This window comes from Marmota flaviventris, chromosome 1, assembly GCF_047511675.1.
Source record: "Marmota flaviventris isolate mMarFla1 chromosome 1, mMarFla1.hap1, whole genome shotgun sequence".
Taxonomy (NCBI): domain Eukaryota; kingdom Metazoa; phylum Chordata; class Mammalia; order Rodentia; family Sciuridae; genus Marmota; species Marmota flaviventris.
The window spans coordinates 158,261,280-158,278,444 of NC_092498.1; the positions used below are offsets into that span (position 1 = coordinate 158,261,280).

General features: G+C 43.1%; 2 protein-coding genes across 4 annotated transcripts in view; both read left to right on the forward strand.

Moving 5' to 3' along the window:
- The first annotated feature begins 805 nt into the window (after positions 1–805).
- Positions 806–15,909, forward strand: LOC114083149 (uncharacterized). Its single transcript, XM_027924342.1, has 6 exons — positions 806–1,099; positions 1,345–1,468; positions 4,739–4,938; positions 5,569–5,639; positions 5,899–6,003; positions 15,644–15,909. The coding sequence occupies exons 1-6, from the start codon at positions 878–880 to the stop codon at positions 15,816–15,818; spliced, it is 897 nt and encodes a 298-aa protein (XP_027780143.1). The 5' UTR covers positions 806–877; the 3' UTR covers positions 15,819–15,909.
- Positions 15,910–16,631: 722 nt separating this feature from the next.
- Positions 16,632–17,165, forward strand: part of Ppil2 (peptidylprolyl isomerase like 2) — a 32,343-nt gene continuing 31,809 nt past the window's right edge. For 2 of the 3 annotated variants that reach the window (XM_027924207.2, XM_027924206.2), the window contains exon 1: positions 16,632–16,762. In XM_027924207.2, coding sequence (XP_027780008.1) covers positions 16,731–16,762 — 32 coding nt within the window. In that variant the 5' untranslated portion in view covers positions 16,632–16,730. The remainder of the gene's footprint in view (positions 16,763–17,165) is intronic. The other variant, XM_071618338.1, reaches the window with a different exon arrangement.

The following is a 17,165-nucleotide window of genomic DNA, read 5'->3' on the forward strand; positions in this document are numbered from 1 at the left end:
AGTTTGGAATTCAAGGGAGGTTGAGCCTGAGACAAAGTTTTGGGTTAAGTCAATTATGGGTTCTTGAACAGCATCAAGAACTGTTCAAGACTGTAAGGTGAAGAAAGGGTCTTCGGAAATACATCAGAGGGTCAGGAGGAAAGACACTGAGAAGGGGCCAGAATGCAGGCAACTAGAACGATAGAGCAAAGAAGTGATCCTGAAGAGGGTAAGATCCGGGAGGTGTGTGTGTGATGCTGGAGAGTAGGGCAGGAAAGGAATAGGATGAAAAATCCAAAGCTGGAGGAGTCAGGGGCAGAGTGAAATCCTATGGGCATTGCCTTTGTGAAGGCGAAGCAGGCATGGTACTTGTCCAAGTGAAGAAGCACAGGGATAGAGAAGGGACTGGAAGCTGGGAGAGGGGTTTGGGGCCTTAAAGAAGTGTCAAGATTTAGGGAGATGCCCATGTCCTCTGGGTGGGCAGGGACCAAGTGGAGATCAAATGACTGATAGCTCCCAGAATGGGACTATTAACCATGCAGCTACTTGGCCACGTGGAAGATGTGACAGCGCATGCCCAGAGGGTTGGGCATTGTCACGTGTGACAGTCACAGGGGATTTGGCCCCTCCCCTTGCCTCCCCGCTGATTTATTGGGGGTGGGTCAGGGGGGAGGGGGCTGCAGCTGTCAGAGAGGGAACAGGGAACTTGCACCGCAGCTGGAGGGGAGAGTGGGTGCGGCCCCTAAGGGGACCCCTCTGCCTTTGGTGATCTCAGCCCTGGTCCTAGGGAGGGGTCCTCTCACCTCGCCTCCGGGCGGTTTGGGTATCCTGCCGCCCTGGCCCCAACGACCGCTAAGTCCCCAGGCAGTTCGGCTCCACCACCAGCAGCCGGTTTAGGATGGAGGTTCTGGATGAGTTTGACAGTGAATTTCCCCAGAGTGTGACCTTTTGCCAGCTCATTTCGGAGGAGGACTTTGAGAGACAGGCAGCGACCTACACAGAACGCTCTCTGCGCCGCCTCTTCCGCACTCTTGACCGCAATCCAGCCCTGGCAGAGAGGGTCGTGCGCAAGGGCAAGCAAACCGAATGCGAGCAGCGTGGGCTCCTTTCCTTTATCTGGGTGCGGGCCGCAGGAGGTGGGGACCAGGAGGGTGGGAGAGGTGACCACCCTGGCCTGCTCCCCCTTAGGGTGGAGCTCCGAGGAGGGTGGGACTTTGTGGGGTACCACGGGTTTGGGAGGGCACTATTGGGCTTAGTTGGGGTTGCTATTAGGGTCTTCCAGAAATCAAGACTACCCAGCTTTTAGAGAGGAATGGGCAGATGACTCCTTGGTATCCTCCTCCCCTGCCTATCCCGCTGTTGTAGGCGAAGTTCATGTGTGCTGTCCAGGGAGAACTGAACCAGTGTAACAGCATGGGCACCCTAGAGATGCACCAGCGCCTGGAGCAGTTGAAAAGGAGCATCCATCGAGTGCACCTGTACTCCCAGGGTGAGGCCCAATCTCTGCCCAGGCTGAGTTCTGGGAATCTGAGCCCAAGGCATCTCCATATGCCCATTACATCCTCAGCAATGCTGGAGACTTGGGTGACCAGCTCAGGTCCACTTGAGGTGCCCATCCCCACTCTTGTTGTATTTGCCTTTTTGGACCAGGTTTTATCCAGAGCAGGAAGAGAGCAGGCGGGTGGTACAGGCCCTATCCAGGGAGAGAAACACTGCTTCTAGTTAGATTAGCTAGTTAGGCAACTCACCAGCTCTGCTTCTTCCTGGCTGTGATCCTGAACGAGTTACCTCACATTCCTTAGCCTAAGAGCCTCTGAAGTGTGTTTTTGGAGTGTTGAGTAAAGGGTAGCCAGCAGTGTCTGACCCATCAAATCTGATACAGGACCCACTTTTCTCTGACCCTGTGTCTGGAAGTGGTTACTCTTATGAAAGTAAATATAGCCAGGCATGGTGGGGCTCCTTGTAATCCCAGTGACTTGGGAGGCTGAGGCAGGAGGATCATAAAGTCAGGACCAACCTGAGTAACTTAATGAGATCCTATCTCAAAATAATATAAAGGGCTGGAGATGTAGCTCAGTGGAAAGAGCCTCTGGGTTCAATCACCAGTATTCCCTGCCCCCACCCCCAAAAGGAAAAAGAAAGTAAATATACATGAAACTAGAGACATCAGTAAACATCTTAGTATCTGTCACTAGCCTCATCTACTGTCCCCATCTTGACATGATGCTTTTACTTTCTGCACCCATTGCCTTTTTTTTTTTTTTTTTTAATGGTGCTGGGAATTGAACCGAGGGCCTTCTGCATGCAAGACAAGCACTCTGCCAACTGAGCTATATCCCCAGTCCTGCACCCCTTGCCTTTTCCTGGAATATTTTAAATGAAATCTCAGTTATTGTACCTCTTGAATACTGTAGAATGCATTTCAATTTTATTTATTTAATTTTTAAATTTATTTATGTTTGAGATTGAACCCCTGGTCTTGCTCATGCTAAGCACCTATCAATGATCTGTACCCTTCAGCTGTATGCATCTTTATTTTTTATTTTATTACTTTTTTTTTTAATTGTTTGCAGTACTGGGGATTGAACCCAGGGGTCATGTATGCTAGGCAAGTGTTCTACCCCGGAGCTATATTACCAGTCCATGCATATTAGTTTTTTTTTTTAAGATATTTTCTGACATAACTCACAACAGTCCCAAAATATTTGCTGAAACATAGTCATATCTTCCTGGTGATACACTCAGTCTGTCATGTCAGGATCCATTGAGGTCCACACATTATTTTCAGGCATTAGGCCTCTACACTTGATCTTAGCTAAAATAGCAAGAAGTGATCAGGCATTGAGTCTTTTATCTTCTTTTTTAAAAAATTTTATTTTATTTGATTTTTTTAGTTGTAGTTGGACACAATATTTTATTTTTATGTGGTGCTGAGGATTGAACCCAGTGCCCTGCATGTGCTAAGCCAGGGCTCTATCGCTGAGCCACAACCCCAGCCCTTACCTTCCTTTTTCACTGGATGACTATACAATTTGAGTCCATATTGGTACATTTGTGATCACGCAAGGATGGCAGGGATAAACTGGGCTTGCCTTAGGCAAATGAGGATCCATGACCAGTTTAGTTGAAATCCCCTTTAAGGGGAGATGGTTCTACTTTTCTTTCCTCCATGTCATTGATTTGAACTGTGACATCCTCTGGTGACTCACCTTGTTTTCTGTTCTTTCTTTTTGGTACTGGAGATCTAACTCAGGGGTGCTTTACCTCTGAGCTACATCCCCAGCCCCTTTTTACTTTTTATTTTGAGACAGGGTCTCACTAAGTTGCTGAGGCTAGTCCAACTTGTGATTCTCCTCAGCCTCCTGAGTGACTGGGATTATAGATATGTGCCACTGTGCCTAGCCTGCCTTTATTCCTTGAATAGGCTAAAGCCTTGGCTAGATTCAAGTTGAGTTATTTGATGTATTTGGAGATCTGCTACCCTAGGGTGAGGCAACTTCCTTCAGCATCACATCAGGAGACAAGGCTCACTTGGGGATTTCCACTTCTTTGTGGTGCTACATGTGAGTCTTCCATATCACTGATTCATTTGATAGACCAATAACACGTATAGCCCCCTCCCCAAGTAACCTCAATGTCTTTTTTCTTTGTTTTATAGAAGAGGAAATAGAGACTTAAGGAACTTAGCTGACATGTATGATATGTGCAAGGTCATGTAGGTAGTAGCTGAGCCTGAATTTGTACTTGACTCTAGTTGGTCTGGAGCATAGGCTCTTAGCCTCTAGGCCATTGCTGGGTGGTAGTTATTATGACAGCAAATGAGCTTTTTTTTTTTTTTTTCCCCTGTAGGTGTGTATGTGTGTGTGTGCGCGCGCGCGCGCATGTGTGTGTGTGTGTGTGTGTTACTAGGATTGAATCCAGTGGCATTGTACCACTGATCTACATCCCTAGCCCTTTTCATTTGTTTATTTTTAATTTTGAGATGAGTCTTGTTAAATTGCTAAGACTGGCCTTCAATCTGTAATCCTGCTGTCCCAGCTTCCCAAAATGCTGGGATTACAGGCATAGACCTGTAATGGGCTATATGATGGGGTATATGAGCCTCTTGTAAACACCTACTTTCTTGGTCATCTCCAACTTTAAACAGTAGAAGTAGCCAGATTAGTTGAATGCAGTAGGAAAACCTAAAAGAGAGGAAAGGAGGCTGGCCCAGGATCCTGTCCCTCAAAGATGCCTTCCCTGAGCCCATCTCTAAGACCTCCTCAATGTAGGTTTCCACGTGAAGGAAGCACTCTTCTTTTACATCCCAGACCCAGGGACTGGTGTTGGTATGGGCTCAAAATGGGGTCTAGATACTCCCACAGGTGTTGGTAGACAGCTTTCCTCAGTGCTTGGGGGGTGGATGGCAGGCTCACCTGTACAGACCAACCCCACTTCTCTGGCTGAGATACTTCATTACTTCTCATGAAATTCTGCCCTTGAAGTCAGACAACCCAGTTGTGGATCCTGCCTGTGCTTTATCAAACATAGGCTCTGATTTCACCTATAAGATAAAGACCATGTACTCTTTCTCCATGAGAGTGTGGGGTTAGTCAGATGGTGCATATTATTGCCTGTCATGGTGGCCCTAGGTATTGTCCCTGGTACCTTCTCTTCCTTGCTGGGGGAATGGTGTGAAGATCCTGCACCATTGTTTTTGGCCTCTACTCTACCCTGGTCTGGCCTTGGGGTAGGTACTCATTGGCACCTTTTGTCACAGATGCCAAGAAGAGGAAAAGGAAGCCCAAACTGAAGAAACCAGAACCCATCCTCTTACGGGACCGGTCAACCTCCCCATGCCTGCCACCAACCCCGCTGCCACCACCTGCTGCCACCATGGCCTCTGTACTGGCCCCATCACCCCCTGTATATACTATGCCCAGGGTCTTTGGCCCTTTCTCTCCGCTGCCCAGCAAGTCAGTCAGTGGGAGTGTCCACCACTCCAGGCTGTCCTGGGAGGGGCAGTCTCTGTCCCCTTGCTCAGAACAATCTACTGCTCTCCCAGGCCCATAGCCATGGCTCTCAGATATCTGCAGAACCCTCTTTGCAGTCAAGGTCTTGGGTAGAACAGTAGTGGATGAAGCAGATAAAAGGGGGCTGCTCTGGTTGAGGGGTCCTGGTGGAGGTCAAAGGCACAGAGCTCCACCTTCTTGACCTCAGGTGAGCAAGGCAACCCCAGCTGCCCTTCGCAGGATTCTGGGGTTCCCAAAGGACAGGTGGAAAACCGTAGGCCTCTCCCATATCTTTAACCTTATACTACCTCTTCACATGAGTGTTGTCCCCATGTTGCCTGAATTCCAGGCTCCAGTTTATCCTGTGTATCTCACTTCAGGTCCTTCTTCCTCCCCTAAGCTGAATTAGGACCTCCTCAGTCAGCTGCCAGTCCCTCCCCATACTCTTCCTTGTATCCCTAAATTGCCAAGTCAAGGTGGGTATTGATATATCTGCTGAATGAATGAAAGTCACATAGTTCTAGTTTTTTGATAAGGATTGTTTTTCTGCATGCTGAGATCCCTACAGTTGTCCTGAGATTTCCTTTGTTTTCTGCAGATGGAGAAATTGAACATTTCAAGGTCTGAAGTGAAATTAAACTGGAATGGCTTGTCCTCAAACCCAAAGAGGTGGAGGGAATTTACTTTGGGCTTAGGGAAATGAAAAAGGAGCATTTGTGGGAGGCATTTGGGGAACCAAACTTGGTTGGTTTTTGTTTGTTTGTTTTTTGTTCCACTTAATTCTCACCATGGTCTTCAGTGATTATTGTCCTCATTTCCCAGAGGAGTCTAGACTCTGTATGAGACTTTCAAGCCTGTGTCACAGATCTGCACGTTGAGGCTGGGGAGGGGTCCAGGCCTAAAATCCCATTTCTGCCCTGTTTTTCAGCCACATGGTTGATCTGACCCCCTTGGTTCTCAATCCCGGAGGCTTCCATTTCTCATACTTGGCTGGAAACAGTGCGCATAAGCTTCACTGCCCTGGCTTCCCCTGGTAAGCAGGTCTCTGTACCTCTCTGGGCCAGATAAATTCTAGCTGTGCCCCAGCCCCAGTATATCCACCCTTCTCCTCTGACAGACATTGTAGTATTATGCAAAAAAGTCATATATATATATATATATAGTGTGTGTGTGTGTTAATGGGGATTGAACCTAGGGGAGTGTTACCACTGAACTATATCCCCAGCCCTTTTTTTTGAGACAAGGTCTTATTCAGTTGCCAAGACTGGCCTCAAACTTTCAATCCTCCTGTTCACCCTCCCCTGTAGCTGGGATTTCACGCATGTGCCACTGTGCCTGGCCAAATAAATCTTACTTATGATTTCCATTTCTGGGAATGACTCTAAATGTAATCAGGGCTGCCAGAAAAGTCATGATCCCTTCCTAGTTTTTGTAATTTTGAGAAATTAGTAACAAACCACCTGAAGGCCCAACTGAAAAGGAATGATGCTGCCAAACGAGGCAGTCCTATGATTTTGTTATATATGTGGTTTTTTAAAATTGCTTTTATTTTTTAAATACATGACAATGGAATGCATCACAATTCTTATTATACATATAGACACATACAATTTTTCATATCTCTGTTTGTATATAAAGTATATTCCCACCAATTCATGTCTTCATACATGTACTTTGGATAATGATGTCCATCACATTCCACAATTATTGCTAACCCCTTGCCGCCTCCCTTCTCCTCCCACCCCTCTGCCCTATATAGATTCGTCTATTCCTCCCATGCTCTATATATGTGTTTTGCAAAGCACAGGTTCACTGAATGTAGGTTTTTTAAATCACCTGCTTTTTCTACTTGCAATGTTAAGTATTTCCCAAGTGTAATTTATTATTATTATTATTATTTTAAACTTTTTTTAGTCATCAGTATACCTTTATTTTATTTTTATGTGGTGCTGAGAATTGAACCCAGGGCCTCACACATGCTAGGCAAGTGCTCTACCACTGAGCCACAACCCCAGCCCTATTATTATTTTTTTTATTATACATGGACACAATACATTTTGTGTATTTATTTATTTTTTAATATTTTTGTTTTTTTAATTGTGGTTGGACACAATACCTTTATTTTTTTATTTTTATGTGGTACTGAGGATCAAACCCAGCGCCCTGCATGTGCTAGGCTAGGCGAGCGCTCTAACACTGAGCCACAACCCCAGCTCCTGTTTATTTATTTATTTAAAAATATATTTTTTAGTTTTTGATGGACCTTTATTTTATTTATTTATTTTATATGGTGCTGAGAATCAAACCCATTGTCTCACACATTCAAGGCAAGCATTCTACCACTGAGTCATAAGCCCAGCCCATTGTTTGTTTATTTTTATGTGGTGCTAAGGATTGAACCCAGTGCCTCACATGTGTGAGGTAAGCACTCTGCCACTGAGCCACAACCCCAGCCCATGTGTAATTTATTATTACAATTATTGTTGTTGGTACTGGGATTGAACCCAGGGTACTTAACCACTGAGCAACATCCCTAGCCCTGTATATTTTTTATTTTGAGACAGAGTCTTACTAGGTTGCTTAGGCCTTGCTAAGTTGTTAAGACTGGCCTTAAACTTGGAATTCTTCTGCCTCACCTTCCCAAGTTGGTGGAATTACAGGCAGGAGCCAACATATCCAGCCCTCAGTGTAATTTAGACTGACTGCTTCATTGTGTGACTTAAAAAACAAAAACAAAACAAAACAAAAAAAAACACTAGCTTTTAGTTTTTAGACCTGTTTTTGGCTCACAGCAAAATTAACCAATAAGTACAGAGATTCTTACCTCCACAAATGCATAGTCTTCCCCACTATCCACATACTATACCAGAGAGGTACATTTGTTGCATTTGATGAACCTACATTGACACATCATTAATACTCAGACCTTCTAGTTTACATTAGAGTTCACTTTTGCTGTTGTGCTTTCTATGAGTTTAGACAAAATATTAATGACATGAATCCTTCATTATGGTACCATGTAGAGCAGTTTCACTGTCCGGAAAATCCTTTGTGCTCAGCCTATTCATTCCTTCCTCTCCCCAACTCCTGAAAACCACTGATCTTTTTACTGTCTCCCTAGTTTTGCCTTTTCTAGAACATTATATAGTTGGTGTCATACAGTAACAGAGCATTTTCTGATTGGCATGTTATGCTTGATAATATGCATTTAAGTTTTCCATGTCTTTTGGGGTGTGTGTGTGTACAATGGGCCTTGAACATTTTCCATGTCTTTTCATCATGTGATTACTTCTATTGTTGCTTTATCTCTGAAAAATTCTCCTTTGCCTGGGTGTATCACATTTTATTTACCTGTTTGTTTCCTTAAAAACATTTTGGTTGCGTATAATTTTTGGCAATTTGCTATAAATATCCGAGTGCAAGTTTTTATGTGAACATAATTTTCAACTTGAATAAATATCAAGGAGCATGTTTGCTAGGTCATGTACTAAGAGTTTGTTTAGTTTTGCAAGAGACTACCAAATTGCCTTCCAAAGCGAATGGACCATTTTGTATTCTTACTAGCAACAAATGAGTTCAGATTTTTTTTTTTTTTTTTTTTTTTTGGTACTAGGGATTGAACTCAGGGGTACTCAACCACTGAGCCACATCCCCAGCCCTATTTTGTATTTTATTTGGAGGCAGGGTCTCATTGAGTTGCTTAGTGCCTTGTCTCCTGTTTCAGTCTCCCAAGCCAATGGGATTACAGGTGTATATCACTGCACCCAGCCACTTTTTAAAAAAAAAAGTGCTTTGTTGCCCAACTGGCCTTAAATTCCTGGGCTCAAGCAATCCTTCCACCTTACCCACTTAGGTAGCTGGGTCTACAAGAATGTGACACTGCACCCAGTTTCCATGGATATGTTGTGGTGGTGGTGCTGGTGCTGGTGCTGCTGGGGGTCAAACCCAGGGACTCATGGATGCTAGGCAAGCACTGGATCACAGAACCACATCCCAAATCCTGTGATTTATATGTAAGAAAATCACATAGTTTCTCACAGAGACTTTACCTAAGAGAACCCCAAATAATAAGTAAATCTTTAAAAGTGCTTTTGGCTGCTTTTGTAATGAAAGATATAAATGCAGAGATTTCTGGGGTGAGTGTTTATATAGCTATTGAAAAGCCCAAAGTAGGGGCTGAGGTTGTGGCTCAGTGGTAGAGTGCTCACCAACACATGTGAGGCCCTGGGTTTGATCCTCAGCACCACATGAAAATAAATAAATAAAATAAAGGTATTGTGTCCAACTACAAAAAAGAAAAAAAAAAAAGCCCAAAGTAGCTGGGTATGGTGGCATACCCCTGTAATCCCAGCAACTGGGAAGACTGAGGCGGGAGGATTGCAAGTTTGAGGCCAGCCTCAGTAACTTAGCAAGAACCTCAGCAACTTAGGGTGACCCTATCTGAAAATAATATAAGAAATAGAAAAAGAACTAGGGATGTTGCTCAGTGGTAAGTCACCCCTGAGTTCAATCACCAGTTTAAAAAAAAAAAAAGTGAAGAGATGACTGTATAAACAAGGTTTTAGAAAGAAACTCTTTTTAGCTATGAAAATATTACCACATAAGCTTAGTTCTTTTTTTGGGGGGGGCGTGGGCGGGATACCAGGGATTGAACTTTGCGGATTGAACTCTGAGCCACATCCCCAGCCCATTTTATTTTTTATTTTAAGACTAATTTGCTGAGGCTGGCTTTGAACTTATGATCCTTCTACCTTAGCCTCCCCAGTAGCAGGGATTACAGGGGTGTGCCACCACACCTGAGGCCCGGTCCCTTTTTTATTTTTATTTTTATTTTTTTTTAATATTTTGTTTATTTAGTTGTAGTTGGACCCAATATCTTTATTTTATTTTTATGTGGTGCTGAGGATCGAACCCAGGGCCTCGCATGTGCTAGGCAAGTGCTCTACCGCTGAGCCACAACCTCAGCCCCCTTTTTTATTTTTTAATATATTTTTTTAGATGTCGATGGACCTTAATTTTATTCATGTATTTATATCCGATGATAAGAATTGAATTCAGTGCCTCACACATGCTAGGTAAGCGCTCTACCACTGAGCCACAACCCTAGCCCACCCCCCAGTCCCTTTTATTTTGGGTACTAAGGATTGAACTCAGGGGCACTTGACGACTGGGCCACATCCCCAGCCCTACTTTGTATTTTATTTAGAGACAGAATCTCACTGAGTTGCTTGGTACCTCACAGTTGCTGAGGCTGTCTTTGAACTCCAATCCTCCTGCCTCAGGTTCCTGAGCACTGGGATTACAGGTGTGTCCCACCTTGCCCGGTTCCCCAGTCTCTTTTTAACCCCTTTTCTCAGATAACACATATAGTATACAAGCCACAATTATTGTTTAATTAAATGGGTTTTTGTATTTTATAGTTGTGTAAGCATCACCATCAATTTAAAAACATTTTCCTCAGCTACGAAAGAAGAGAGTGAGGGGCTGGAATGGAGTGCCTGCCTATCATGGGTGAGGCCTTGGGTTCAATCCCTAGCACCAAATGGTAATACATGCCTGTAATCCCAGCTACTTGGAAAGGTAAGGCAGGAGAATCACTTAAGGCCACCTGAACAGCATAGCAAGACTCCATCTTAAAAAGAAAAGAAAAAGAAAAGCTCGTGTGTTGGTGCACATCTGTGATCCCTATGACTCAGGCTGAGACAGGAGGATCACAAGTTCAAAGCTGGCCCCAGCAACTAAGCAAGGCTTTAAACAACTTAATGAGACCCTGACTCAAGTTAAAAAGGGCTGGAGATGTAGCTCAGAAAGAGAGAATGTGAAGAGATGATCCATGCTGGGCACCATGGTGCACACCTGTAATTCCAGCAAGTCACGAGAGGGTTGCAAGTTCAAGGCTCATATTAGCAATTTAGTGAGCCCATTTCAAAATAAAATTTTAAAAGGGCTGGGGATGTAACTCAGTGGTAGAGTTCCTCTACATTCGTTTCCCCGTTACACATAAACTTGCACAAAATAAAACACATCTACAGTGGGAGGTAGTATTTGCAAATCATTTCAACAATGAAAAAGCAACCCCTGCAAAAGAAAGCAAACCAATTGAAGATGGGCACAAAATTTGATTAGATGTTCCAAAGAAGATATACAAAAGAAGATATATGACCAATAGACAGGAAAAAATATTCAATAACATTAGTTATTAGGAAAATGCAATTCAAAATCACAAAATGCCAGTGCGATGGCACATGCCTGTAATCTCAGCAACTTGGGAGGCTGAGGCGGGAGGATTGCAAGTTCAAAGCCAGCCTCACCAACTTAGACTGTAAGCAACCTAGTGAGACCCTGTCTCAAAATAAAAAGGTCTAAGGATGTGTCTCAGTGGTTGAGCACCTCTGGGTTCAATTCCTGAGACTAAATCAAAATGAAACAAACCCCACAAGATAACATATTACATAGACTAGAATGGCTATAATTTAAAAGCAAAATAAAACCCCAAAACATTAGCAAGTATTGAGGAGAGGATATGGAGAAATTGGAACCCACATGTGGTTGGTGATAATGTAAAATAGTGTAACTACTGTGAAAATCAGTTCAGCAGTTCTTCAAAATGTTAAACAGAGTTCCCATGTGACCCAGCAATTCCACTTCTATATATATGTATATATCTCAAAGAATGGAAAACAGGGACTCAACAGACACTTGTATATGTATATTCATGTTCATGTTGCAGGGGAAATTACAGCACTCCTAAGATGCCACCCCCAGTTCTCTACCTACCAGCTGTAAGCAAGTACTAATCTACTTCTGTGTAGATCTATCTGGATATTTCATATCAATGGAATCATATATATGGCCTTTTGTATCTGGGTGCTTCCACTCAGTATAATGTTTTCATGGTGTGACTGTTATAGCAATGTTAATACCTTCTTTTGATGATTGAATAATGTTCCATTGTATTATTATTGAGCCATTCATCAGTTGATAGGAATTAGACTTTTTAACGTTTTTGACTGCTGGAAACAATGATGTTACAAACATTTGTGAACAAATTTTCGTGAGGGCATAGTTTTCAGTTTTGGGGGGTATACTCCTAGGAGTGGGATTGCTGGGCCAACTAAACTGTTTTTCCATAGTGGCTGCCTCATTTTATAATCCCACTAGCAATGTATGAAGTTTCCAATTTCTCCACCTCTTGCCCAATATTTATTGTTACTTTTTCTTTCTTTCTTTCTTAAAGATGGAGTCTCCCTATGTTGCCCAGGCTGGTCTTGAACTCCTGGGCTCAAGCAGTCCTCCCAAGTCAGCCTCTTAAGTAGCTGGGACTATAGATGCCTACTATATATATGCAACACAACTTAATTGCCTTTTTTAATACAACCATCTCAATGGGTATGAGGTGAAGTGTTTCTCTCTCACTGCGGGTTTGATTTGCATCTCCCTGATGACTAATGTTGTTGAGGCATTTTCCTGTACTTATTGGTTATTTGTATATCTTTGGAGAAGTGTTTTTTAAGATTCTTTGCCCATTTCTAAATATTGGGTTGTTGCTGGGTGCAGGGGCACATGCCTGCAATCCCAGCAATTTGGGAGGCTGAGACAAGAGGCTCCCAAGTTCAAAGCCACCTTAGGAACTTATCAAGACCCTGTCTCAAATTTAAAAAAAAAAAAAAAGGGACAAGGGATGTGGCTCAATGGTTAAGCCCCTCTGGGTTCAATCCCCATTATGGGTAGGGGGTGTTGGGGAGACAGCCCAATATTTATAAATACAATTTTTTTTGGTAGTACTGGGAATTGAACCCAGGTGTACTCTACCACTGAGCTATACCCCCAGCCCTTTTTATTTTTTTGAGACAGGGTCTCATTAAGTTGCCCATACTGGCCTCAAACTTGCCAGTAGCTGGAATTACAGGTGTATGCCCCTGTACCTGGCTAGGCTTAGTTCTCTTGAAAGAAAGTCTTTTCAAAATAGAAATTCCTGAACTCTTTCACCCAGTATTTTCAATCCTGGAAACTTCTTCCAGGGAAATAAAATAGAAAAGAAAAAGATCATTTGTTTAAAAATATTTATGTCAACATCAGTTAAAAAGAGGACATATGGAAACAGCTCAAATATGTATTTATATAACTATGGAATGTTATATAGCTGTTAAAATTATAAATATGATTAAACATGTTTCTATATATTCATGAATTATAGTTAAATGGAAGAAATAGACAAGTTGGGGGAAGGATGTGAAGGTGACTGCTGGGTGACAGAAGGGTTTTTTGCAATGTTACAAAACAAAATTTCAAAATGAAGCACTGACCATTATTAGGTCTTCAAAGTGAAGTCACAGAGCAGGACTATGATCATCTTTTCTAGTCTTTCCTAGGCATAGTTTTATCTATATGTGATTCATTTAAAAAAAATCTTGCCTCTGTCACTTAATGTTACAATCCTGGCAGTTGAATGCTTCTGGACTGTTTTATTATTATTTTTAGTTGTAAATGGATCTTTTATTTTATTTATTTATATGCAGTGCTGAGGATCGAACCCAGGGCCTCACACATGCCAGGCAGGTGCTATACCACTGAGCCACAACTCCAGCCCCTTCTGGACTGTTTTAAACACAAGCATCATTGATTGGGGCAATAGCCATCCAGTGTATGTGGTACCTTCACTATTTAATTCCACTGGGAGATACAAGACTAACTTCTAGTTTTCCACTAGTGTATTCAGGGCTGGCATTAAAGTTGTTATATACCAAGCTGTTTCTGAATTTCAGATGAATCCCCTAAAGTATAATTACAAGGGAAAGAGTATGGAAATTAATAAGAAAGCTATCTGTTTTTAGAATCTAAAGGCAATAGGTTTACTTGCAGACAATATGAAACCCACACAGAAAAGACTCACCAGATCCCCTCCTATTCCTAACTCCAGAAATAACAAACCATTATATTTCTGTTTTAGTCAAGGCTTCTTTTCATGGACATGTGTGTATGTGCACATGTTATTGTTTGCTGTATAACTGAGATTGGGAGTGTTCTGTTAGGCAATTTTGTAGACAATATTAGCATATTAGTTTCTTCCCACAACATTAAAAATATCTTTAGGTTCACCAATAATAATGCAAAATACTCCATGGTATGAATAGAACATCAGAACATCATTTACTCAACTGTTTTTGTGTGTGGAAATATTGCACTGATGTGGCTGTCTTCTAGGCTCTTGGTACATCTTTCTGTGTGAGTTATGATACTATGGTGTCATCACCAAAATATGGGTTATTTTTAATTGGTTTTTTAAAATTTAAGGGGTAAAGGTGTAGCTCAGTGGTAGAGTGCTTGCCTAGCATGTGGAAGGCCCTGGATTCAATTCCTAGTACCCAAAACAATAAGTATAAAAAGCTGGGTGCAATGGCACACGCCTGTAATCCCAGTGGCTTGGGAACCAGGCAGGAGGATCATGAGTTCAAGGCCAGCCTCAGCAATTAAGTGAGGCCCTAAGCAACTCAGCAGACCATGTCTCTAAATAAAACACATAAAAGGGCTGGGAATGTGGCTCAATGGTTAAGTACCCCTCGGTTCAATCCCTGGTACAATCAATCACTCAATCAATAAAATGGAAAAAAAAAATAAAACCAGAATATATTCCATGGAGAAAAGTTCACACAGAAAATACATATAAGATACCACTGCTAAGAAGTTTTTTTTTATGTGCCATTCCAAACATTTTGGGTCTACACACACAAGTACACTAGTTAATTCTTTTAAATTTATTTTTTCTAATTTGTTATACATGACAGAAGAATATATTTCAATTCATAGTACACATATAGAGCACAATTATTTATTTCTCTGGTTGTACACAAAATAGAATCACACCATTTGTATTCTCATACATGTACTTAGGGTAATGATGTCCATCTCATTCCACCATCTTTCCCACCCTCATGCCACCTCCCTTCCCCTCCTTCCCCTTTGCCCTATCCAAAGTTCCTCTATTCCGCCCATGCTTCCCCCCACCCCCATTATGGATCAGCATCCACATATCAGAGAAAACATTTGGCATTTGGGTTTGGGTTTGGCTTACTTCATTTAGCATGATATTCTCCAACACCATTCATTTACCTGCAAATGCCATGATTTTATTCTCTTTTAATACTGAGTAATATTCCCTTGTATATATATTTACACCAGAATTTCTTTATCTATTCATCTATTGAAGGACATCTAGGTTGGTTCCACAAGGCTATTGTGAATTGTGCTGTTATAAACATTGGTGTGGCTGTGTCACTGTAGTATGCTGTTTTTAAGTCCTATGGGTATAAACCGAGGAGTAGGATAGATGGGTCAAATGGTGGTTCCAACACACTAGGGTCATATTGTGTGTACTTTTCAACTTTTTTTTTCCATTAATAAACAATTGGGATGTTTTTATTTGTTGGCTATCTCCTTCATTCCTTTAAACAGTGTCAGAAAACTTCACAGCCTGGCTATACCATGATTCAATTAGCTGTTCTCTCCTGGACATTTAGATTGGTTCTTTAAAGTCACAAACATTGCTGCAACCAACATTCTCAAAGTAGTATTGGGAGCCATCCTGCAGCTTAGGATATTGTCACGTGTACCTTTGGCAGTCCTGTGTGCTGGTGTCATACCTCATGGGCATGTGTTGGATGTCTCCCATGCAGGACCTCAGCCTGTAGTGGCTCTCTCAACAGTGATGAGACTCCATCCCCTGCTGTGAAGGCTTCCATCTTCACCCCGCCTGTCCTACTCAAGTTCCAGCCTGTTCCCAGACCCAAAGACGACTCAGAGAATGACCCTGGCAGTGCAGAGTCCGTGCCCCACAAGAGGAGTCCGTAACTTCTTTCCTACAAACCATGACTTGTGGAATGAATAAAGTTCCCATGGAGATGCCTTCCTTGTGGTGGGCTCCCTAGGAGTTGTGCAATCCCACTGGTTTAAATCGCTAACCTATCAAAGCGCTGCCCTTAACTCTGATTGGAAGAGTTCGGGGTTACAATCTACTTGATAGGCTAATTAAAGAATTAGGGCGGGCAAAAGGGGAGGGCTACAATTAGATCCAATTAAGGCTGAACACTATATTATGAAAATGAACCACTAGGCTTTATTTCTCACAGTATGGTCATCGTTTTGTAGGCCTCCGCCTGGAAGGGAAATACAAGTGGAGTGGAGGCTAGTGGGATTTAAGATTTCAGTCTCGTCAAGCGTGAGGGCACTCCTCTGTAATCCCTCGATTTGGGAGGCTGAAGGAAGATTATTCAAATTGGAGGCCAGCCTGGGTAACCTAGGAAGACTCTGCGTCAAAATAAAAATAAAAAGGGCTAAGATTGCAGCTCAGTGGTAAAGCGTCCCTAAATTCAATCCCCGTCCCGTCTTTGTCGGTCTCGGTCTCAATCCCCACCCCCACCATGACACCAGACTTTTTAAAAGACCAGAGAATTTAGGTTGGGCTTGAGTAGGGACGACACTGAGTTTTGTCTGGGCAGGTGAGAAGGCGCTTCAGAGGTTCCCAAAAAGATGGGGTTCTGAGAGATTAAAAGCCAGAACCCCCACGCTCAGACTGGCCGCAAACTGTCCCAACCTACCCACTGGGGTGCCCAAGAACTTTTCTACCCAGCATGCCGAGAGGCCGCTTCCGGGGCGGGTCTGCAAGACCCGGAAGTGGTGAGGAAACTCCGAGGAGGCTTGGGAATCGGAGTGGTAGGCGGTCACCTTTTCGCATTAGCTGTTTCTGCTGCTGCTGCCGCTGCCATGGGGAAACGACAGCACCAGAAGGACAAGATGTAAGTTGAGTCTCAGCCGGGATTGGCGCCACGCTCTGCCTCAATCCCCTGCTGATTTAGCGCCGCTGCTGTTTCTCAGAGTTCGTCGAGAGGCCATTCCAAATTGTCACTTCCGGAAATTCCCACCCCCTTCTCCAGGCAGCCTCCAACCACCACGGTTTGCTTGGATTAAGCCCTGATATGGTCTCTTGAGCGCGACCCTTACACTGGCCTTGGCGCTCGATTTGAACCTTCTCCTTTACTTCTCAGAATTTGCCTGGGACCGCCCCGGCCACCCATTGTGAGCTTTGCTCTTGCATTAGTTAGTAGTCTCTCCTGCATCTTCAGTCTCCCTGGATGCTGGTTCACACTTAGTCTACACATCTCCTCTAGTCTGTAGTTTAAGACAAGCCAGCCGGGCGCA

Bases quoted from the DNA above. Each gene is read 5' to 3' on its own strand.
- LOC114083149 (XM_027924342.1), top strand. From the start codon at position 878: ATGGAGGTTCTGGATGAGTTTGACAGTGAATTTCCCCAGAGTGTGACC. The intron at 1,469-4,738 runs GTGAGGCCCAAT...CTTTTGTCACAG, and splicing joins AGTGCACCTGTACTCCCAGG to ATGCCAAGAAGAGGAAAAGG. The intron at 4,939-5,568 runs GTCAGTGGGAGT...TGTTTTCTGCAG, and splicing joins CTCCGCTGCCCAGCAAGTCA to ATGGAGAAATTGAACATTTC.